Source organism: Lissotriton helveticus, chromosome 11, assembly GCF_964261635.1.
Source record: "Lissotriton helveticus chromosome 11, aLisHel1.1, whole genome shotgun sequence".
Taxonomy (NCBI): domain Eukaryota; kingdom Metazoa; phylum Chordata; class Amphibia; order Caudata; family Salamandridae; genus Lissotriton; species Lissotriton helveticus.
The window spans coordinates 229,567,897-229,591,949 of record NC_136072.1 but is presented as its reverse complement, the minus strand read 5'-3'; the positions used below and the strand labels follow the sequence as shown (position 1 = coordinate 229,591,949).

At 43.3% G+C, this 24,053-nt stretch overlaps 1 protein-coding gene across 4 annotated transcripts in view; it reads right to left on the bottom strand.

Moving 5' to 3' along the window:
• The window catches only part of DHX36 (DEAH-box helicase 36), a 445,724-nt gene that overhangs the window by 385,188 nt on the left and 36,483 nt on the right, over nucleotides 1–24,053 (bottom strand). For 3 of the 4 annotated variants that reach the window (XM_078667890.1, XM_078667891.1, XM_078667892.1), the window contains one exon: nucleotides 2,240–2,376. In XM_078667890.1, coding sequence (XP_078524016.1) covers nucleotides 2,240–2,376 — 137 coding nt within the window. Of the gene's footprint in view, nucleotides 1–2,239; nucleotides 2,377–23,038; nucleotides 23,046–24,053 lie in introns of all 4 variants that reach the window. The other variant, XM_078667893.1, reaches the window with a different exon arrangement.

The following is a 24,053-nucleotide window of genomic DNA, read 5'->3' as shown; positions in this document are numbered from 1 at the left end:
GATATGTTGTCCTTTGTTTCTTTTTCTTAAAAAATTTCCAGAGGTTGTTTGGGAAATGTGGTTTGGGTTATCTGTTTTAAAATGGCTGCTATCAGAATAAAGCAAAGAAAGTAAAGCATAATCCTCACCTCCGAGTCCTTAATAGAATTGAAACTTTCCGTTAGGATAGCTAGGAAATGTTTTATTCCATAGCTTGGGTGCCAGATGCATCAAGGATCTACCACCGCATTTGGTTCTCTTGATTCTGGCTGTTTTTAATAACCATTCAGAGCAGAATCTAGGGCTTCTGTTTGGGACATAAAGGCTCACCAGCTGGTTCTTGTAATGGGACCCTACACAGCAGTCTTACTGCAGCATTCTGGATGGCCTGAAGTGGTCTGATGACTTATTTTGGTGCCCCCAGATAGAGGGAGTTGCCATAGTCAAGACGTGATGTATCCAGGTAATGGATTACTGTCTTTCTGAGCTGTGCGGGGATAAGCTCCAGGATTATGCGGAACATTCTGAATAAACCAAAACAAGTGCCTGTGGGTTTCTTAGCTTGGGTCTCCATTGTTAGTTCCCTGTCGAGTCAAAAGCCAAGATTTCTGATAGTCCCGTTCGGAAATGGACCTAGACAGTTAGGCCAGCTGATCAGAGGCCTTGGGACCGCATTGTTTCCGAGCATTATCAGCTCCCTTTTGTCCTTGTTCAGCTTCAGACAGCTGCTTGTCATCCACTCCAAAACTCTTTCCAGGCAAGGTGCTAAACTATCAGATTCGCTATTAGTTCTGAAATCCACAGAGACCATCAGCCGAGTGTCATCCGCATATGATATCATAGAGATACCGAACTCTTGGACTATTTGTGCTAGTGGTCGCATGTAGATGTTAAACAATGTGAGGTTAAGCAAAGAGCCCTGTAGCACCCCACAAGTCAGTGGCATGATATTAGAGAAAAGATTAGCTTCCATAACTTAAAACTTCTGCCTTTTCAAAAAAGATGTAAGAAACTACAAGCCTTTGTCTTGGATACCGATATCCAGCAATCTGTTTTGTAGAATAGAATGGTCCACGGTGTTGACTGCCGCACTAAGGTCAGGAAGTAGTATAGGGGCTGAGCTGCCTTGGTCGAAGGTCATTTTTAATTCTTCTGCCACTGCTAAGAGTGCTGATTCCGTGCTGTGCACGAAAGCCCATCTGTGTGGGATCGAGGCGCTGGTTAGTTTCCAGAAACTCTGGTAGAGCTCCATTTACATGTTTCTCTATGCATTTACCAATAAGCGGTAAAAGTGATATAAGACAATAGTTCCCTAATTGAACAGGGTCTAAATTGGATTTTTCTTAACAACAGTCTAATTATTGCACGTTTCCAAGCTCTTGGAACCTCGCCTGCCTCTAATGAGAGATTAGTAATTTTGACTATTGTCGGGAGCAGGACCTTAATCACCTTGCTAAGAGAATGGGGTGGGGCAGGATCTAATGGTGAACCTGATTTAACCTTATCCATCAGAGATCTCACGTCAGTTATGTTAGTGAGTGGGAAGCGAGTGAGGACAGGCGTGGAGGAGATCTGCACCTTATCTCATTCCGGGCTTGTAGAGGTCTCACTCCCAGTCTACAAGGAGCTATAAATATCCATGACTTTAAGGAAGTAAGTGGCTAGATCTTTACATCATTCCTCCATGGCCTGAGCGATGTGGTTGTTGCGAGTTAGGGAGGTTAAGGATTTGACCACTTTAAAGAGTTTCTTAGATGAATTCTGTGCCTGTCGAATCTTTTGCTCAAAAAATGTTGCTTGAGCATCTTTAATATTATTATGGTAAAGTCTGATGGCTGCCTCATACCCAACTTTAAGTTGTAGATCATAATTCTTCCTCCATTACCTTTCCATTTTTTGAAGTTTTTCCCTAGGGACTAGAGGCTTCTGGAGATGAATTGTTGTATGTAGAATCATTCAACAACTGCTAGCTACTGCTTCTAGTCGAAAAAGGAATTGCACTTTGCTAATTCCCAATGAATGAGCAGCAGCCACTCTGATGTTACTATTGGTCAGAATATTGGAACTGTGCGTAAAATAAAGGACTGAGAAGCGTGCTCCCAGACAAACTAAGAACCACAAAATAAAACGGAAGATTATGATAGGCTCCATAATCACTTCTCAAAATACACCAAAGCTTTCATGGCAAAGTATTCAACCTAAAACAGTAGTGAACACAAGGAGCCTAAAGACACATAGCCCGGAAATAAGGATACTTTACTTTTTATTCTCAGTAGCACGCCAGGACCATGGTTTAAGTTCTTCCTTTTCTTCTTTGACTTCAGGTTTTGTTTGGACTGAATTTAGAAGTTGTGTAATATGCTGCTCTCTGGATTCATCCATACGAACAACTGCTCTCTGTTAAAACAACCAAAAAAAGATTACTTGCACAGTAAAAGTATATTTTGAACTGCAAAACTAAATTAGAGTTGAACAGCTTTCTAGATTTCCTTCTACAAGCAAGCCTTCATGGTTGAAAAATGAATAATAAATCAAAAAATGTTTTTACAGTGAAAACGTATTTCAACACATTGAATCAGCTCCTCTCTTCATAAGACCCAATCTCCTCCTCCAGGCAGTGGTCAGGATTCTCGGTACGAGGTCTCAATATTTGCACCATGCCACCCATATTTTAAAATGTCTTAAGGGGCAACCCCAGACCGTGTATATGGGGGTTTCCCTGCTCATACAACGGTCCATTGCCTGTTTCCACTGTTCCAATGGTGGAGTGTTGTAGTCCTTCCAGGCCCTGGTGATGTCTCTTTTCGCTAACACCAGCCACAGCAAGGTTGTGAGATATCTAACTGCCTTAATCTCTTCTGTTGTGTAGAGGAGAACCAAATTAGAGTGGCGGTAGTCAAAGGAATACTCCGGTAAGGTGAGTACAATTGTCACAATATAGGCCCAGAATACGGCCCAAGTAATCTTTTTTCATTCGCTACTCACTATTGGGAGAGTTTGCGGAGGGCAAAATTCTACTAATCGGGAAATTGAATCTCACGTGTGACCCAGAAATTTATAGCACTCACACATACAGAGCAGACAACGGCAGTTTCACTTAGGCCATCAGGTAGCTGAACAATCTATAGGACTGTTCGTTGCATGATGAAAGATACATGCGTCCACCCGAGATTATACTTTTTTCTCCAACTCCCATCAATCTTACTCTCGTATTGATTACATCTTTGGGAATTAACTTTCACCCTATCCCTCGACAGATCATGCCACGCAAGAGCTTACATTGGATTGGACTACTAATCCACCTAAGCTTTGTCACTGGTTTATTCCAAATTCCGTAACCAGGGATTGTTTACTAAGAAGACTTATCGAAAGCGATTAGAGAATTTTTCCAATTAAACTATCCAAAAGGTACTAATCGATCAATTACGTGGGATGCCTTTAAAGCAACAATTCTAGGTACATGTGCGTCATGGTCATTTGCATTGAATAAACAGAAAACAAAAGACAGAATCACTCTTGAGAAGGAGCTTCAATTAGAAGAGAAAGAACACATTACAAAGGAAAGTTACAGCCCTTAGAGGAAAATTGAATGCAATATACACAAACAGAGGGGAATATAACATTGTTACACCTTAAAACACAAGACATATGATGCAGAGAACGAAGTTGCCACCTAGCTGGCAAGACAACTTAGAATACAACGACAGAAAGACTATATACCCCATATTACTACAGAAACATGAATGACAGCCCGTTCTGAAATAGATAAAGCCAAGGCAGTTAGAGACTTTTACACTACTTTAAATACACCTCTAACTCACCAAGGGAAGGGGTACAGTTAAATATTTACAAAAGGTGGAACTACCCAAGTAACTGCAGAATAGAATGAAACACGGAGTAGCCCCATTGATGAAGATGAGGTACATACAGCAATTAATGCACTCAAATTACAAATATCGACAGGGCCTGAAGGGTTTCCAGCTCAGTTTTATAAAACGTTTGGTTCCGACCTAATCTCTCCTCTCACACAACTATTTCATTACATGGCTTCTTCTCACATGGTAACATCACCAATGAACAAGGCATGTATTTCAGTCATCCCCAAACCAGGGAAGGACCCTCACTATTGCCGATCATATAGACCCATTGCCCCGACCTTAAACGCTACTAGATTGGAAAAAATACTAAAAAAATTGATTCGTCCAGATCAGGATTCACTCCGGGGAGGCAAACACAATCTAAGGAGTGTGATCAACCTGGTTGAGAAGGTCACCAAGAAACAAATCCCAGCTGTTTTGGTTGCATTAGATGCTGAGAAAGTCTTCAACCTTGTAGAGTGGTCCTTCCTCTTTTATACACTTTGCAAGTTTGGGTTCAGTAACTGCTTCATTGCTATGATACAGGTAAATTATGTACATCTGCTCTCGCGGGTAGGGGTTAATGGGGTGTCGTCTAGCTTTTTCCAACTAGGACGTGGAATGCCCATTATCTTTACTTTTATTCTCTCTCAGTATTGAACCGTTAGCTGCTAAAATCAGGGCTACCCCAGCCATTGGCGGCATTCCCTTTAGTTCAGTAGATCAAAAAGTGTCACGCTTTGCAGATTATATTGTTGGTCCCATTCTCATCTCCAGCTACATCCTTTGCGGCCCTACAACATGAATTACATGGCTACGAGGCAGTGGAAGGCTATTGCATAAATCTTCATAAATCCTTTATAATGAATCTAAACCTACCCACTCAAGAGATGGAATCTCTGGTCAATTCAATACTCTTCATATGGGCTCAAAAATACATTGCAAACACAAGGATATGATGGACGGAGCGCTGAAAATTTTCAGACACTCACCCCCAGTCACAGATCTGGGTTGAATCCATCATCATTCTTTAGCTCCCCTTGCCACCCCAGTTCAGACACAGCTATATGGATATCAGTCTTGACCCTGTGCCTCATGGGAACAGTCCAGACCGTTTATTAGCTAGTTCTGTTGCAGCGGACATCATCAGAGCGGGCACATTTCTAAACAGCGTTAATAAACATCATGTGAATGCGCCAAATAACATCTAGATATTAGTTGACATGCGCCACTATGATAATATAGTGTCCTCATATCGTACATGCGCAATTGACCTTCTGGGCTTGGCACGTACCACATGAGTGCAAAACGGTGCTCTTATTGGTGGCTCGTCAATTGAGGAGTGTATTAATAGGAGCCGTTTTCCATGTCCAGGTACCTCCGGCCACAGGCTCTATTCCACGCCTGCGTACCGACTGACAGGTAAGCCCTCAGACACTCTCATGACTAATTTGTTCACTTATCGGTGTTTTGGCCTGTTAAAGTCGTCTATTGTTCATTACTAACATTGCTGTCCATTTTGGAGACTTCTTTTTACTTCTTTTACCCTTTTGGGAAATCGTCCCAGTACTTTGTTGTACATCGTAGTTCAGATGTACTCGATTTACACGTGACCTTAAGGCCATCATTTTTAGCTTGTTATACATCGTAGTTCAGATTAACTTAATTTACATGTGACTTTTAGGCTTTAATTTCTGGCCTGTTATAAGTTGTGTCTCCTGTTTATTACTAATATTACTGTCTCGTCTGGAGACTTTTTTTTGCCCTTTTGGGAAATCGTCCTAGTACCTTGTTGTACATCGTAGTTTAGATGCACTTGTTTTACATGTACCTTTAAGCTATCATTCTTCTCTAGATTGCACAAGTCGATTTTGAATCGGTCATCATTCATGCTGAGCTAACTACTAGTAATGAAGTGACTGGTTGTTATAGAAGTACTGACTCATCACAATATCACAAGTGTTGGCATCCTGATCAAGCATTGCATGATTTCAGTCTACATCATATCACTCAGCTAGCATTGCGGCTTAACCAGTCCTCTGCTCTAGTCCCTGTTTTAGTCTCCCTCTTTTTCTGATTTGGCTCCTTATACACGTGTTTATCGAGGTATTGACACGTGTGGCATAGTCTTTTCTGATTTTGATAAGACATGTTTTTGTTTAAAACTGTTTAAACACCTTTTTTCAGAGCGGTGCCCCTTTCCTGAGCAGTCGCCAGGTAGAGGTGTGCTGACTTACCCAGTAGTTACACAGGTGAGTGTGCCCGTTGTTTTTTTCTTGTGAAACACAACTAGTTTCTTGATATACCCACGATCATTAAATTGATGTTGTTTCTCTGTTTTGATTGTAGGTAATGTTCTTGAAAACAGGCACATTGAGAAAATTCTTGTTCCTGTACCCTTTTTTTGTTATTTCACGTACACACTTTCTCGCAGCAGCATCATAGGTCCTGATGAAAGCCCAGCCCACTCATAGGCTATAAGGCAGAAACCTGTTGACCGATTAGTCTTACCTCACCATCACGGTTTGTAATTTAGACCGCTGGTGCACTGTAATTTTAAATCATGGCAAAGAACGTCTCACAATAAAGATTTTGACGTTCTTGAGCTAGTTTTAACGTCACTCTCCTCACAGTTTTTGATTTCTTTTGAGCTGCCCCCTCACTCATACGGTTAGCTCTTCATTTGTGGATTTAGAATATCCGTTTCATCATAAGAAACATCCCTGAGCTCCTCCCTCTCAGAGAGGTGGTTGTAGCCCCCAGAGGAACTAGGTTTTTCCTCTGGGAGGAGAATCCCAAATGATGAAGCATGTCACCTATGGTGAGTGAGGGATTTCGTCCTGAAAAGGGAACTGCCCAAAGTTAGTTCTGTCGGGTGTAGTCACTGGTTCTTTTTCACATTATATTTTTTATTTTTTGACAAAACCAGCTAGTAGTGGTCTTTCCACACTTTTCAAATATTGTAGACCTCAGGATTTCGTACTGTTGATCGAACTGTTAAGCCATGTCTTCCCTGGAACGGAAACAGGCATCCTGGGACCGGTTTGGGGTAACACCCCTCATCAGACAGCCTAGCTTGATTTCAGTGGCAAAGTGAGCAAGGGATCACGTCTGGGCATACCCTGCCAACTTAGGGCAAACAAAGCAAACAGTAGGAGATGATGGACAGAGCGCTGAAACTTTTCAGACACTCACCCCAGAGAGAGAGTGAGATAAACACTGGCTCCATATGGACAGAGTGGTGGTTGGACAATGTATATGTAACTTACTGTTGAAACCTAAATCAGATAGTCCCCCCCCAACGCATAAGTCGGTACACCTACTCGAATGACCTTTCGAGTGTGGTACCTCGATGACAAGGATGGGCAACATTTCCTTCCCAATATACTCTTACACACTTTAATCCTACCTTCACGCCGGGGCTTCACCATGGCCAATTTGATTCATGGAGGGAAGGCAGGTGCTTAATAATTTTGTTTTCTTCCACAGGTGGGAAGTTCTTACATTTGTGAAGTGCCAAAGAGACTTTGGATTGGCACATTCCAAGAGATACCACTGTACTCAACAAAGGCATAGGGTCTAGCACCCTGATGTACGCCTAGCGGCAACCAGAGGACTCAACCACATTGAGAAATATGTACGTTATGCAGAGGGGATGAAAGGCTCCCATTTCTTTTATGTCTACCTGCTTAGCCCCCCTCCCCAAGGGTAAGTGCCATCACAGGCACTTTAGGGCCGAACTATTAGATGACACAATTTCCGACACACAGTGGGAAACATTATTGGAGCGCACATTATTGGTGGGTAGGTGACCCTCCCCACATTACGTTTGGATATTTGAAGGCACGGACAGACGCCGTGCGACAAATGAGCGCCATAAATCTAAACAAATTTAATGAACTGATGAATTAAAGAGAATTAACGAGTGCACGGGGATAATACTAATCGCTCAGTTGAAACATTATGGAAGGACATCCCCAAATGTAATCAATCCTTCTATAAAGTAGAGGGAAGCGCACTATGAAGTGGTGTTTGATACCCCAAACTTAAAAATATCATCCTACACAAAGTACTTCTGTTGGAGGGGATGCAGATTATTGGGTAATTTAAGACACTTATGGTGGGATTATCGGACCATGAAACCGTTTTGAGCTGAAATTTTACAGCAAATCAAATCCATATTGGGATACCCTCTCCCAACTACTCTAGGATTCGTACTGCTGGGTATATGGGTAGGGACACTAAAAACTGCATACTTTTGGAGATCTTGCTATTTTGTGGCAGTGTCTTGGAGCTGCTAAAATGGCTGTAGCAGGAGCATGGAAAAAAAACACAGCGCACTCCATACAGTGCCATGTGACACTCTGGCAAGCTCCAACGATTGAACGAATTGCAGATAATTAGAAGAATTTTTAATATCAATGGTGCCCACTATTATCCTTTCTTTGGGAAGGCCTCCTACTCACAGCCTGTCCTACCCGCACAAGGACATTGCACCTCTTCTAATATTAAGCCACTTGATAGTCCAGAGGATCTATTCTTGAAAATGGTTATTTGCACATTTGAATCTCCTGACGTACCGACTCTGAAACACCCCTTCCACGAGCTAAAGATCTATCACACTCACTCATATTTTAGTTTTTTCTTTTTTTTCTTGAGGGGGTGGGGGTTTCAACCACGTGCAAGAATTTGTTATTGTAATTTTTACGCTGTGAGCAAAAAGACAATTGACTTGGATGCAGGTACTGGAAATGTTAGATCTTCACTTGAGCAACTGAAACTTTCACAAGCACTGATCCAGTGCCATTGTGAGATTGCTTTGTTTTGCTCTATGTTCGTTGATAACTGCACTCTGTAAAACGAGGAGTTTTGAACGACATGTTACTAGAATGTGCCACCTCAGAAGTTAGTTTAGAAAAAGGACAGTGATGTTGTCAAAGTAAAGTTCAGAAAGAGGCATTGTCTGTATTAGCATTTTTTTTTTAACATCATTTACATTTCATTACTGCAGAATCAGGAGTTCATGTGCTATGTAACTGGGTGTGTCAGAAGAGTTTGATCAAAGTTTTTTGTGTTAGTGTATATACCCCAGGGTTCATGTCTCAGAAAAGTGCAGGTCATTATGAGGTCACATCTCTCACCACCTTCAAAGCTTCTACAATGTTAATCGATGCAAGCAAGCCATCAGGATCACCATGAGACCCAATTAAACCTGAATGCATCTTCAAAGCTATGCGTTGCAAAGCCTGTGCAGGAGACCTAAAAAGAAGCTCACTCAACAAGTGTTTGTAACTAGGATCCCAAAAACCTCTTACAATACACCACTGCTCAATATGGGAAGTCTATAGCCATCCAATACAGCAGACTACAGTCTAAACTCCAACAACCCACTCCGAGGTAAAGTATTTGAACATTTGAGAAAATACTTTGATGTCCATCCAACAATCCAGATTCAGACAGACTCGCAGAGTAAGCCCTCATATTCATATGGGACGACCTAAAACACAGTGGACAAGAACGGAGTGGCTGCCTTAGTGCTTCTGGATCAGCAGAATTTGACACAGGTACACACCAGGCACTACTACACAGACACCATCATTTTGAAATATGCAACAACACGCTTAACGGGATTGCTTAATCTCACACAGACAGACAAAGTTTGGTTTTCATACCACCTTTAATGCCTAACCCTCACATCTAACATTACCGTGCCCTTCAGGAGTCAAACACCTCTCCTCTGCAAAATTTCTAATCCCTTTAGCAGACATGATGAGACAATTCATCTACACATGTTACAACTATGCAAAGGATACTCAAATTATTCTAAAAATTAAAGGCCCAGAAGAGGTCCACAAATCAAGACTTGCCGACTGCTTCCATGCTTTAGATGCATGGATGATGGTTAACACCTTAAAGCTCAACATTGCAAAAGCAGAGATCGTGACCAGCGGAACATGGCACAAACACCAGCCCTTAGCCCAGAAAACTTTATGCCTGCCAGTTATGTCAAAAGAATTAAGAAACCTAGGAGAAACCATTTAGTCAGATATGTCTGTTACCAAATGTCAAGGAGGTTACAAGCAGCACCTTCTATATGATGAAAAGGCTTCAACACATCTTCCTATACCTTGGATCCCAAAACAAACTCCAAGCTACCCTGACTTTTGTGATCTCTTCAAGCTGGACTATGTCACTGGCCTATACCTCTGCACTCCTGTTTCCTAATATGAAAAAATCAACAAATCCAAAGTTCTGCCGTAAGACTACTCCACCTTTATTTTTTAAACTCAGTAAGCAAACAATTCACTGGCTATCTGTAGCCTGGTGGTCAATGTTCAAAGTAATGTACATCACCCACAGAGCCTAACAAGGAAAAGCATCACTATACCTATACATTAAATGTGAACAATACAAATAGAAATTGGACACTCAGAGGTGTGGAATTCCTATGGCCCAATGCCCAGGACATATTGTTTTGGATCAAGTACAAAAGGTGTTCATGTTTATTTTGTCCTTGGGACAAGTAGGCCCAACCTCCTGCAGCACAAACCGTGTGGTTGCCAGATTACACTACCACATTATGGATCAGTGAAGAGCATTGTCTGCAGTTCAGGTAATATGTGTCTATATGTTGATGCTGTTTGAATTTGTATTTATGGTTCATTAATACAAAGCCTTTATTATTATAGTGAGGGCTCTAAGAAAATGTAAGTTCAGACTGCACTGCTGATAGTGGTTCCAGTATAAAAATGTGTGTACACGTTTGCAAAGTTTAACAATATAAGGCTATTTATAACGCTTCCAGGGTGCTCTCTGACTAGATGCAAATATATGCAAAAGCTTGAAAGCGAAATTCAGATTTTCCACAGCTAGGGTGGGTAGAAAATCATGATTTTATTAAAGATACGGCGGCTGATATTATGCATATCTCTTTAATTGGCAACTCACAGCAGCAACTACAAAACAATGAAAAAGAACTTAGAATAGTAAACTTAAACATGCTAATGTCTTTATAATCCAGTGTGCGACAGCCATCTTCCTTCTTTATGCTGCGAACATGCTTCAAAAGTTCGAACCATGAAATTAAAATCTGTTACCAAAAGGTACAACTGAAAGTCCCAAAAATCATTTTCTTTCTCCAAAATTACTTCTTGTACTCTCCTCCTGAAAAGAATCATAAACATACATTATGGGTGGGAAACCAAAAGGGAGGGATATTATCAGCCTTTATGTCTTTCATAAAATCATGATTTTCTACCCACCCTAGCTGTGGAAAATCTTAATTTCATGTCAAGGCTCGGAGGCCAATATTATGCATGTTTAAAGCCTTGCCATAATATTCCCCACTGGAAAATCCACAGGCTTAAAATAAAAAAAATTGAAAACAGAATCAGATGACCAATCAGTCGCAGCTAAGATTGCTGTTAAACCCCCACCCAAAAAGAGAGCTTTAGAAGCCATAGCCCCCCCCCTTGCAGAGGGAGCCCCGAATTTAGTCAAATCTATAATGACCTCCTTAACCCAGCGGGCCAAGGTAGCTGCGGAGGCTGCCTTGTGTGGGGTTCTGTAAGAAACTATCAACTGAGAATCTGCATCGCCTCTCAAACATGCAGTCCTTCTCTCTCATACTTGCGTGAACATCTCACCACGCACAGTTTCCTACATTCCTCAGAGCTAGGGTAAAAAATTGTTTTTTAAATGGTTTTAGTTCTTTTAGAGATACTGAAACAAACACCTTCTGGCACAAACCAATGCCCTGTAATCTCTAATGCTCTCTCGTCCGAAAACCTTCTGAAAGAAACCAGATATAACACCATAACCAACTTCAAAGAAAGAACCCAGAGATCCAGAAACTCGTTCTCGCTCCATCTCATTAATTTCTTTAAAACAATACCCACATCCCAAAGGGACAAATACCTAGCTCCCGGAGGTGCTTTAACTCTTACACTTTGCAAGAGACTCCTAATCACATCATGTTGACCAATTGGTAAGCTATCTACCAAATCATGTCCTGCCGAAATAGCAGGTCTACCAATGTTAACAGTACTAAAAGAAAACCTCAGTCAAGTAGTTAACTACTTTCATGGGGCGGAGCTAGCCAAGACACAAGATGGCCGCGACCTGACTGCGCTCCACAAGCCTTCAATCTAATACGACAGGTATCCTGTCAATTTAGCGGACAAAACAGCACTTCGAAGACAAGTACCTTACTGCTCAGAATTGAGGCTTACGATCGATACCTTGGAGGTCCTGCGGGATGCGACGGGAGCGCAAAGAGACACAGCGGCCAGGCACTGATCTTGAGGCCTAGAGGGTGTGACCAAGGACGAGTTGCGTGGTGCGGTGGAGACAGCGTCTTAAGACATCCCAGCGGTGCGGTGCTGCCGGTTTGAGCGGAAGCTGATTGTGACCGCAGATTTCTGGAGATTGCCAGCGCAGCTCCTGCACGATCCCAGCGACGTGGCCGACCTGAGGCAGTGTCGAAACTGTGCGACACTACTGCCGAGACCCAGGAGTGCGTATCGGCCAATACAACATGAAAACTGTGCACATCTTTGAAAGATGAGCCCCGCATCGACCCGGCAGTACAGCACGCACTGATCTATGAATGCGCGACGTTCAGTGAGAGATCGGTGACACAAACCAAGGTGAGACTGGGCATCTAGAGTGACTGGGGACAACGCACTCACCCCTGCTGAAATATGATCAGGACTAAGGCACAATCGCTGCTTAGACGGAGTGTGTAACTACACTCATGAGAAAGCAGCAGGGGCTGAGCCGAGGTCTGATCTGCCCCTTACTCGCTCACTGCAGAGAACGCAATCATCAAGCGTCTCGCTCCATAAACCTGCACCAAAGCGGTCACCCTAGCGCTGTGGGAGGCGTAAGGTTTTGCTTGTGCTTACTCACCCAAGGCAGGGACAGACGTACAGCATAGTGTGCCCAGGAATATAAGCATCTATATGCAGAGTGAGGCAGGAGACTGCACCAGAATGGAGAGTTACGTGGTCCTCATCACCCTGGCAAGCCACAGAACATAGAACACATGCCGGCAGATAGCACCCCGTGGACTGCCAACCGACCGAGTATAGCGCCAAGTAGAAGAACTAGACTGACATCCTAGACCTACCACACACCGCGCCTTGACTAAAACGCACTTGGCGAAGAGGCATTGAGTGACCAGGCACACACCCACATCAAAATGGGCAAGGTGGACAGATCACAGCCCAAGCAACAGTTCAAGCAGCGAAAGGCAAAGAGCAAGGAGGCCTGCTGTACCCATGTTCCTGAAGATCTAGGCGAAATGGAAGAAGAACCGGTGGGGAACTGCGCCAAATACTCGCAGTCATGCAAAAGAGCCTGTCCACCAGAGACGGGAAGATTGACTCACTGTCCTAAAGCATGGACCACATGTCAGAAAGACTTGATAAGTATGCCAAACGGCACAATTTGGCTGAGAGGCGTGTTACTAAAATTGAGGAAACGCAAACGGAGGTAGACTCGGTCCAAAAGCAGATTGGAAAGCTCCTCACTGTCATACAGGACAAGACTGAAGACTTAGAAGCCAGGACAAGAAGAAGTAATATTAGAATCACTGGCCTTCCAGAATCAACGCCCACAGGTATAATGGAGGGGTTTGTTGAGAAGATGCTGGATGTCCTGCTTGGCCGAGACACCTTCTCCACTATGTTTGTCGTCTAATGTGCACACAGCTCTCTTGGACCTAGGCCTCCCCCGCCCCATCATTGCTAAACTCCTAAATTATAGAGACAAGACTCAGTGCTACGACAGGCAAGAGAAAAAGGGGATTTACAATATGAAGGGCAGCGATTTCGTTATGCCCAGACTTCACTATGAAAGTACAGGAGGCTAGGCGTCAATTTGATCCCATGAAGAAGAAGCTGAGAGACCATAACTTGGAATACACTATGTTTTACCCTGCCAGACTTAAAGTCACCATGCACAGACAATCTAAGATATTCCTAGACCCCAAATCCCTGCAGAAAGCCTTCAAAGACTACTTGAAACCAGTAGCAAGAAACAGAGGCCCACACATTCTGAGGAAATTTGAGGCCCACTTGATGAGCAAGACTAGCAAGAAGACAGTTTGCAAACCCACTATGAAATGATCCAGACAGGTGGTAATGGTGTTCGCACAGAGATGTCTGCTGATTTAGGGACCCAGCTCTAGACCTCACGGAAGGGAGCGGTGACACCACAGTATGTACTCTAATGCCTGCATTGGGTTAATATGGTTATAACTAATACAAACTAGACCTAGCTGTGTGATACTGCTGCCAGAAGCCAGACCAGTTGACAGATTGTGTGGGAGGGGATGGTACTCGTTGCACACATGGAGGGTACACGTCATTTTGTCATACGCTAAATATCCACTATTTGATTAGATGGCTAGAACAGATCCACACTGCAGTGGAGTACTAGGCGGCGAAGAGGAAACATCAGCCTCTGCGTGTTACCCTCTAAACACACGGGTCGCCAGAAATTTTACGAGTTGGGGGAGAAGGGAACTTCGCACATGTCACGTTGGGGAAGACATGGCGTGGGGGGGGGTTGTTGAATCAAGGTAATGATCTTAGTGTAACTAAAAGCTTTAGATGCACCTCTTGGATGAGGGTGCTGCAAGTTAAAAGAAGGGATAGCAAGACTGTCAACATTTGCTCAGAAATAGCAAGTTTGACCTACCATAATGCCAGACCACAACAGAACGATTAGATTCCTCACATGGAATGTGAGGGGCCTTAACGACTTCAGAAAGCTACATAAAGTACTAACCTATCTCGCTAGACATTGTTCTCCTGCAGGAGACTCACCTACCCAAAGACAGCAAACTACTTAATCGCCGGCGGTTACACAGTCATTTACATGCGGCCAGTTTCACCTCGCACGCAAGGGGGGTACTCACATGGGTCAACCCTAAGTCTGACATCTCCATAGAGGCCATAGAGTCAGATAATGAGGACAGGTATGTCATTTCTAGGTGCAAGTGGCGGGTTTGGACTTGTTAGTTGCTAATACATATAGCCCAAATTACGACAGCCCGCAATTTTTCCAAGACATGCTGGATAGTTTACAGCGAAACACCTCCCTTCCACTACTATGGGGTGGGGATTTCAATTGCACCCTAGACCCATCACTGGATCACTCGGGGGTCCTGCAGGGCGTCCGTCAGCTGCAGCCAAAGCCATTATGGATGCTATCACCCAACTGGGCATGGTAGACGCATGGCGCGTGCGCGCTCGCCGGGGATGGGAGGCTTCACACACTATTCTGCGCCTCACAATCTGTACACAAGAATAGATTGTTGGTTTATTTCCAGAACACTACTCAGCTATGTTCGGGACTGTACGATACACCCTCGTTTATACTCTGACCACTCACCTATACAAATCGATATTGAGTGCCTGCAGAAGAAGCCAGCCCCATTCATATGGCATTTTCCCCATACTCATTGCTGCACAATGTTTTTAAAAGTGAAATGTCCGAAGCTACTGAAACTTTCTTTGCAACCAATATAGGCTCGGTTAGCAGTTTTGCCACGGTATGGGAAATCTTTCAAGTTTATATTCGGGGATAGCTATTGCAAAGCATTCAGGAGTCCTTCGTGCACTACGAGGACGACTAGAAATACTTGAAAAGCACTTAGCTGAGATTTAGCGCAAGGAGTTAGTAGGTGGCGATTGTCTGAACAGTGATGAATACAAAAATACGTTAGAGGAGTACCACGAAGTAGCAGATAGTGAAATCAAACATATGGGAGTGTGGCAGAAGGGAGGCTGTAGGAGTCTCAGAACTACGCTCAGCAGGGGGGCGAGGCAATTAGTGATCCAGCAGGCATAGCAGATAGATTTAGCCAATACTATTCTGAGCTATATTGCGCCAAAGGGTCTACTGATATTGCAGCAATATTAGAGTACCTAGAACATATTAAGCCGCTGTGGCTCGCTGATGCTTCCAGGGAATACCTTATGAGACCTCTGGAATCGTGGGAAACTCTAACGGCTTTGATGACTATGCGCTCTGGCAGTGCGCCAGGTCTAGACCGCCTTCCTGTAGCCTTTTACAAGGAATTTAAGGACATCCTGCTGCCGCACTAGACTGCCCTGTTCGGAGAGATGGGCGAGAACGGGGAGATGCCCCCCTCTATGCGGGAGGCATTGATAGCTACCCTCCTGAAACCGAACAAACCTGCTAACAAATGCTCCTCATACCGACCCCTCTTGCTTCGCAATGTCGATACTAAACTGTTCGCCAAAGTGCTGGCTAATCGCTTAGCCATGTTGGTCTCAACTCGTTGCACCTGAGCAGGCTGGATTTGTGCCGGAGCGTATTCTGACATATAACTTACGCTCGGTGTTTGGAGTGATACAACACACAAAACCAGCGATTAAGGCGGTAGCGGTCTTCCTGGATGCAGAGAAGGCCTTCATGTCAGAAGTATTGAGGAGGATGGGCGTAGGGGATGTCTTTTTACAATTAGTGGCGGTATTATACCATGCCCCTACTGCCAGAATCAGAGTTGGAGACCTGGTGACAGCCCCGATTAAAATTTCCAGAGGCACTCGACAGGGTTGCCCATTATCCCCACTTCTTTGCGCCTTAGTTGCTGAACCACTGGCCTGTGTTCTTAGAGAATATCATGGGGAGAGGGAACTTAGGTTCCCAGGATATAACTTGATTATCTTCGCATAAGCATACATCACACTCCTGTACATTGGAGATCCTGAAATAAATCTAATCCCCAGTTCTGAGGGAGGTAGTGCGCTATGGGAAATTTTCTGGTCTTAAAATAAACTGGACAAAGTCTACCATTTTCCCACTGACGCCGGTCATGGAGCCAATTGAATTGGAATTCCCTCTCACTTGGACTACTGACTCTGTATGTTACCTTGGGATGCAGGTGCATACGTCTTCAGAAACGTTTTTCACAGAAAACTATGGGAAAGCCATTGCAAAATTGGAAGATGAGGTGGAGCGCTGGATTTGCTCGCCCATGCGCCGCATCTCCAAGATGAAAACGGTGGTACTACCCAGATTTTTATTGTTGTTCCTTAATATACCTATGGTCCTCCCCTCACATTTCTTTAAGACCGTTAAATCATTTCTGGTTAGGTCGGTATAGGCTGGTAAACAGCCTTGCCACCAATGGAGTGTTCTCACTCTCCCTTATTCCATGGGGCGGCTTAACGGCTCCAGATTTAGAGCTTTATTACAGGGTGGCACAGTGCTCGCATGCATACCACTGGGTGCATCAAGATGATATCCTACCATACCTATACAAAGAAAGGGTGGCCGCTAGGCGTGCCCCCCTCCCGACATTATTGTTTAATGCCCCTTCTAGGAGAGCGAGTATATTGGACTCTTTTAATGCCACAATACATTCTTGGTACAATTTACTGAAGGGACAAGCGAGTACAGTTTTGTACTCTCCGCTGGAGTGGTGTCATTAGTCACCAATCTGCAGGGAAAAGGAGGTTGCAGTTGCGCTAGGAAAACTCCAGATAACTAAAATAGGTGACTTGTTTCAGGATGGCATGGTTCGTAAATGATCTGGGATTGAAGCATAAGGCCACAATGCTACACCACTAGCGCAATTTCACTACTATAGGGTTACACACGCCCTCCATGACTACTTGGAGATGACATGCTGGAACCACGAGAGTTTGCGCCCTTATCTTTAATTCTGCAAGCTAAGTTTCCCAATAAATTAGTGACTATAATCTATGTAATAATGCAGATGAACGTAAAAATGTATATACCAAGATGAAGTTGGAGTGGCAAAATGACCTAGACATGGCCCTTAACGACAAAACATGGCGATACTGTTAAGAATCTACACAGCGCATCTCCCTGAATGGTAGACATCGACTTATACAGTTTAAATTTCTAAACAGAATATATTACACTACGGAAAGACTCCATAGATATGGCCTTCGGGAGTCTGCCGAGTGCAAGAGGTGTAGAACCAATCCGGCGGGGTTCATGCATCTCGCCTGTACATGCCCAAACATAACTAATTTCTGGAGGTTAATATTTTAAAAACTGAGTGACATTATAGAATTCCCACTCACACCAGACCCGCTGTTGGCACTCCTGGGACACTCTAGGCACCTGCGGAATGATACACGGCACCTGGTAGACATGGGCCCACTGGTAGCGAAACACAGAATAGCGATGATGGGCGAGGGGCCCGGCACCTACTATAGCAGAATGGAAACACACAACTTGGACAGTGGAACAACAAAGAGCACTTACGGCACCAATCACAAAAAGAATTCTTGACAATGAAATCAGAATCTCAAACTATCTTGTGTGCAAGCTTCTAAAAGTGGCCCCTGTCCAAAGCCACCCCCCTTTTTCACCCCAGGGGAAATTGTACAAAAGAACTAGATCAGAGCTGCACCACTTCAGAATACATAAGTCCATGCAAATAGTTCTAACTTAATCATGAAACAATTTCTTCTTTAATATTTCTTTCTTTATAATGCAAAACAGCCAAAGTCTTTCGTCCTGTAGCACAGAACTTTTTCAGGGCCTTCCTCAATATAAGTCAACCAGATGAAACGATCCAAATGGCATTAGGTTTATAAGCCAATCTTGTATCCAACAGAAACAGCAATCTCAATTTGCAATACAAGGAGTAAATCTGAATTAGGGGTCAAAGTGTATTTCAATAGATCTCCAAATACCGATGATCTTGACAGATTTAGTAGATTAACGTGATATGGTAACCACAGATATATAATTGAAACACTGGTGCATTAGAACCAGCATATCTTTTCCCGGACGGCTCCTAATATATGGAACTGTATTGAATGCGGCGATTACGCCCGGCTTCATGTTCAGCATAGTCCTCCCGCCCGTACTTCCGGCACGGTTCATGCATCTCGCCTGGACATGCCCAGCCATAGCTAATTTCTGGAGGTTAATATTTTTAAAACTGAGTGACAATATAGGATTTTGTAGTTCGGACTGGACTGTTCCCATGGGGCACAGGGTCAGCGCTGATTTGCATATCGCCATTGTCTAACCCAGGGTGGTGTGGAGTGGAAAAACGATGGATCTGGGCCCAGATCTTTGGACTGGGGTGAATGTGTGACATTGATCCACATTCTGTCCATCACTGTTGTGTTTGCAATATAGGATTCCCCATCACACCAGACCCACTGCTGGCACTCTTGGGACACTCTAGGCGCTTGTGGAAAGATAAAAGGCACCTGGTAGACATGAGCCTACTGGTGGCGAAACGCAGAATAGCGATGAGATGGACCAAGGGCAGGCCCCTAGTATAGCAGAATGGACTAGGGATATGATCTTTTGCAACACACAAGAGTTATTTTGCTGGTAGAGAGTCAGATACACCAGTATGAAGGGATCCAGTACTATCATACACAAATAATTAGGAAGAGCAGTTGCTTGTATCTTATTGGAAACCCCAGCATGTTTACCCCAGCATAAACCTGCTGCTGGGCAGCCTACTGTAACCTGCTGATGCTGAGATTTGTATTGAAGTCAGTGGTCAGTATTACAATTCCTGTATTGTTAAATAGGCTATATTTGCTATACACATCACCTTAAGTTTGATGGTATGTAATGTATAACATGATTTGATTGACAGTGATGCACACTGTGAAGGTAACCTTTATATGTATCTGATTGGGGATGATCCCCATCTTAATATGTTTCCACCAGAGGAGCTGATACTGGATCCAGACTTCTCAAAGTACACCAACGAACCCATCTTCTCCAGGCCAGCCTGTAGGCCTTCGATGTCCCTGAGGCCCATGACTCCTTAATGATCTTTGAAGCTTCCGATGATGAGCCTGACATTTGCCAGGCTCTCCCGACCCCAAATAAGCCATTAGCCTTAAATGACCCTGAAGAACCAACTCGTGAAATTCTCCTGAAGCGTTGGTCAACAACTCCGAGACATTTTGCAGAAGTACCGGGTCGACAATCAACATTTCCATAACATCCAGATACCAAACTTGGGAGGTTCAAAACGGGGCTATTAACACAATCTCTGCCCTTTCCTTTTTTATTTTCAACAAAACTCTCTGAATCAGAGCAAAAGGAGGGAATGCGTAACAGCAAGACCTGTTCCAAACCTGCAGAAAAGCATCCACCTCCTCTGCAGCTGTGTTCGGCTTCCAACTGTAAAATCTGCGAGTCTGAGCACTTAGTCTGTTTGCAAAAAGTCCACCACCAGTGGGCCCCACTTCTTATCTAATAATAAAAACATTTCCCTGTTTAGTCTCTAGTTCCCGATATCATTCAGCTGCCTTGAGTTCTAATCCACTATGGTATTGCTCACGTATTGAGCTCAAGCATGGAGCTAGAATCTTAATGTTTCTGCTCATACAGAAATGCCAAAAATCCCTTGCCAAATCCGCTAAAGCTTTGGAACATGGACCACCCAATGTGTTCACATATCTCACTGAGGATATGTTGTCCATCCTTAAGAGAACACAACATTTGGCCTGATTCCTGACGAAACTCCTTACCGCAAAATAACCCGCCAACAACTCTAGGTAGTTGATATGCATCTTTCTCTCCTGAACGGTCCATTTCCCTCCTGTTGTCAATGAGCCACATCTGGCTCCCCAACCCTGAAGGCTGGCATCCGAATCTATAACAATGTCTGGGGTTGGTCCGAAGGTTTCCCTTCCACCCCACGCCTTGAGTTTCGCCAATCACCACACTAGTTCCTCCTGCTTCCGAATCTATCTGAACTCTCTGCGAGTAGCTCACCCCTTTGAGTAGATACAAGATTTTTATTCTCTGAAGTGCTCAATAATGTAAGAGAGCTGGAAAAACTGCTTGAATGGAGGCCCAAAAAACCCCTTTAACTCTCGCTACTGCCTCGAAGTCACCCATTCGCTCACTAACATTTTTCGCACATCCCTGCGAATTCTTCTCAATTTCTCCATCGGTAATCTCAACACACAATCCAATGTCCAAATCTGAAAGCCCAGGAAAACAGTCTCCTGGCTGGGTACCAAACATGACTTCTTCCTGTTTACTACAAATACCAAATCCTTTACCACACGAACTGCCAAATTTGTGTGTTCCTGAGCCAGTTCCCTGCTCTCCGACATTATAAGAATATCGTCTAAGTAAATTATCAACCTTACCCCCCTTGAGTGTAACCATGCGGCTATCGGCCGTATCACCTTAGTAAAGCACCAAGGGGCAGATGGCAAACTGAAGGGAAGGCTCTTGAATCTCCACATGGTCCCTTGCCATTGAAATTTTGAAAGGTTTCTCTGTTCGACACATACTGGAATAGTCAAATAAGCATCCTTTAAGTCTAGACGAGACGACCAATCTCCTTTCCTTAAAATGTCTGAACATGTGAATACCCTCCATCTTGCAATGGTTGTATTTCACCCATTTGTTTAGATCCTTCAGATTTATTACTGGTCTCATGGTCTTCTTCTTTTCCACGAGAAAAAGATTGCTTGCATACCCATCGTAAGAACTGTCTGCTTTCTATATGGCACCTTTCTTTTCCTCCAGCTCTTGAAACTCCCGACTTACCATTTCCTCTTGCTCTTTGCCAAATCTTATGAGCTGGCCATCTTACCTGTACTGGATTCGCTACAAAGTTTATTCTGTAAACACTGACAGCCTAACACCCAGGGGTTGGAGGTTATTTCTTTCCACCTGTCTAAAAAATGGGCAAGCCTGCCACCCAATTTTTTCCTGAATAGACAAAGGGTCTTTTGTCAAACATACCTTTAAATCTTGTTCTTCTCTCTCCTCTAAAACAACCTCTTCTACTGTGCCTCCGAGGATAGAATCCGGGAGAGTAGCTTCCAGTTTGAAGTCCACCTGAACTGAAACAACGGGAGAAGGAGCCTCACTAAATTCCAACACCACGGCCAGGGAATTGACCCAGCATTCTCCCAACCATTCCAAAAACCTTCCTTATGTCCTTTTGGACCTTTTGGATTGAATTAAAGACTCCTGCATTCCTAGCCAGCTCTTCTACGAACTCCTCACCAAAGAGAAAACCGTTTGCCTCGTGAACAGACTCTTTACATGCTAGCTCTGCTAACTTTGGGTCAATGTTCATGAGCAAGTTCTTCCTTCTCTCAATAACAGTGAAGCGTTGGCATTGCCTAATAAGCATGCAGCTCTTTGTATCCACTGTCGCAGCTCCTCAGTATTTAATGTACCTTCCTGCAAATAACCTTCCTCATATAAATCAAATATTTTAGTCAACGGACCAAAAACATGATTTAGGCGGTCTTGGCACCCCGTCAAACCTTTATCGAGTCCCCTTCTTGGGTCTCTCCCCAATTTATTTTAAAAAATTCAACATTTTGGCATCTACTTCAGGTGTGTAAGCAACCTTATTTGCCAAAGAGGATCTAGGACACTCTGACCTTAGTCTAGTCCTAACCTCTTTAGGCCTTTCCTTTCTAATCAAGTATTCAACATAATGCGCAACATGTTTGGCAGGGATCCATTGTGGGGAGAGTGGATGCTGAATAGTGTTAGGGTCAAACATGAGTTCCCCTAACGGATCCATGACCTGATCCAAAATACTTACGTCTTTCTCATTTTTAACTCCTCATCCGAGGAGTCAAAATCTGATGAGCATGAGATAATGATGTACCCACTACTTGAGAACTCATCGCAGACGATAACACTGCGATCCCCTTTAGAAGCCTTTATAGCCTGATCTTTAAACTCCTTACAAGTTGTCTTCCCAGCGCCTTTCAAAGTAAAGGCCCTTTTTCCTTTCCTCTCCTTATCCTTCCCCAGATGGTTTCTCTTCTGGGTAACAACCTTTACCCCACTTCCACTAGCTGTGGTCCCATCCAAAACCTCTTCAACAGACCAGAATTGCTCATCATTATTTTTGCTACTGCCCTCTAGCTTATCTATACAATCGTCCAATTGTTTACCTAGTTCTGAAGCCAGGACAGACACAGCCTTATCAACGCACTCCCTTACTTTCACATCAACAGCATCACCATTCTTATTAATCTGCTCTATTTTAATTATATACTAATAATGCTCTTCAAATAAATTATATAACAATTCGAAATCCACTCAAAGATCCAATAAATTACTTCTAAAACCACCTTCTTCTAACAAACTCCAGATCAACTCCAATCAACTGTTGAACTCCTGACCTCCACAGTCTGACTAGAAACAAAAAATTATCGAACCTTCAGCCTCTTTTGCTTGTCCAAAAGATGGCCGCCAAACATACATAGAAAAAAAGCTCTTTATTACCAATCTAAAATGGCTGCCATGTCATGTGACGCACCTATGGTGTCCCATTAATATTTACTTTCCTTCGTGACACTACAATCATCAGGTGATTAACTTTCCCTAATGACAAATTTAATGAGATAATTATTACTGTCACAAAATTTCTTAAAAACGTATTGCCTTGATTTACTATGAGTCACGCAAATGCTTCCCTCGTGCACCCGAGCAGTTTAAAGCAGCAGGATAGGCTTAGAGACGAACGCTCTTCAGCGCTGAAAAACCGAAAATAGCCTCTCTCTCTGAAGAGAGCAGGGAGCCCTCCACTCAACCTGTCAATCGGAGAGAGGGTGCCTGTAAACACACAACGGGCTTAGCTTCAACGGAATGAGCGCGGTAAGCAACGGTCGCGCTAGTTTAACATTTGTAAGGCCCGAAAATAGTCACACATTTTACTGCCGATAAATAATTGCAGTGAAAAACATGGAGAAAATCTTGTTCAAAACGATACTTGTGGCATATAAGTCTTAAATATTCAATCGTTAATTATATAAAAAATTTGCGGTAAATATAGATCTAATATTTAGATTACTCTAAAGAATAAACCAAGACAAATTAGCATGACTCATCGTTGGCACAAAGTTAAAAAAACAGCACCAGTCATACATATTAAGTAATTACGAACTTATCTCAGCTGTGAGCAGCAACAAAGAAGAAAGATGACTGCCGCACAATGGATTATAAAGACATTAGAATGTTTAAGTTTACTATTCTAAGTTCTTTTTCATTGTTTTGTAGTTGCTGCTGTGAGTTGGCAATTACAGAGATATGCATATTATTGGCCTCCGTGCCTTGCCATAAATTGGAGTATTCTTATATTTCAAAATAAAATGTTCATAAAAAATACAACTACAAAATAACTTTTTGATAAACTACTGTGACATTTTTGGTACCATTTCTTTGAACCATCGT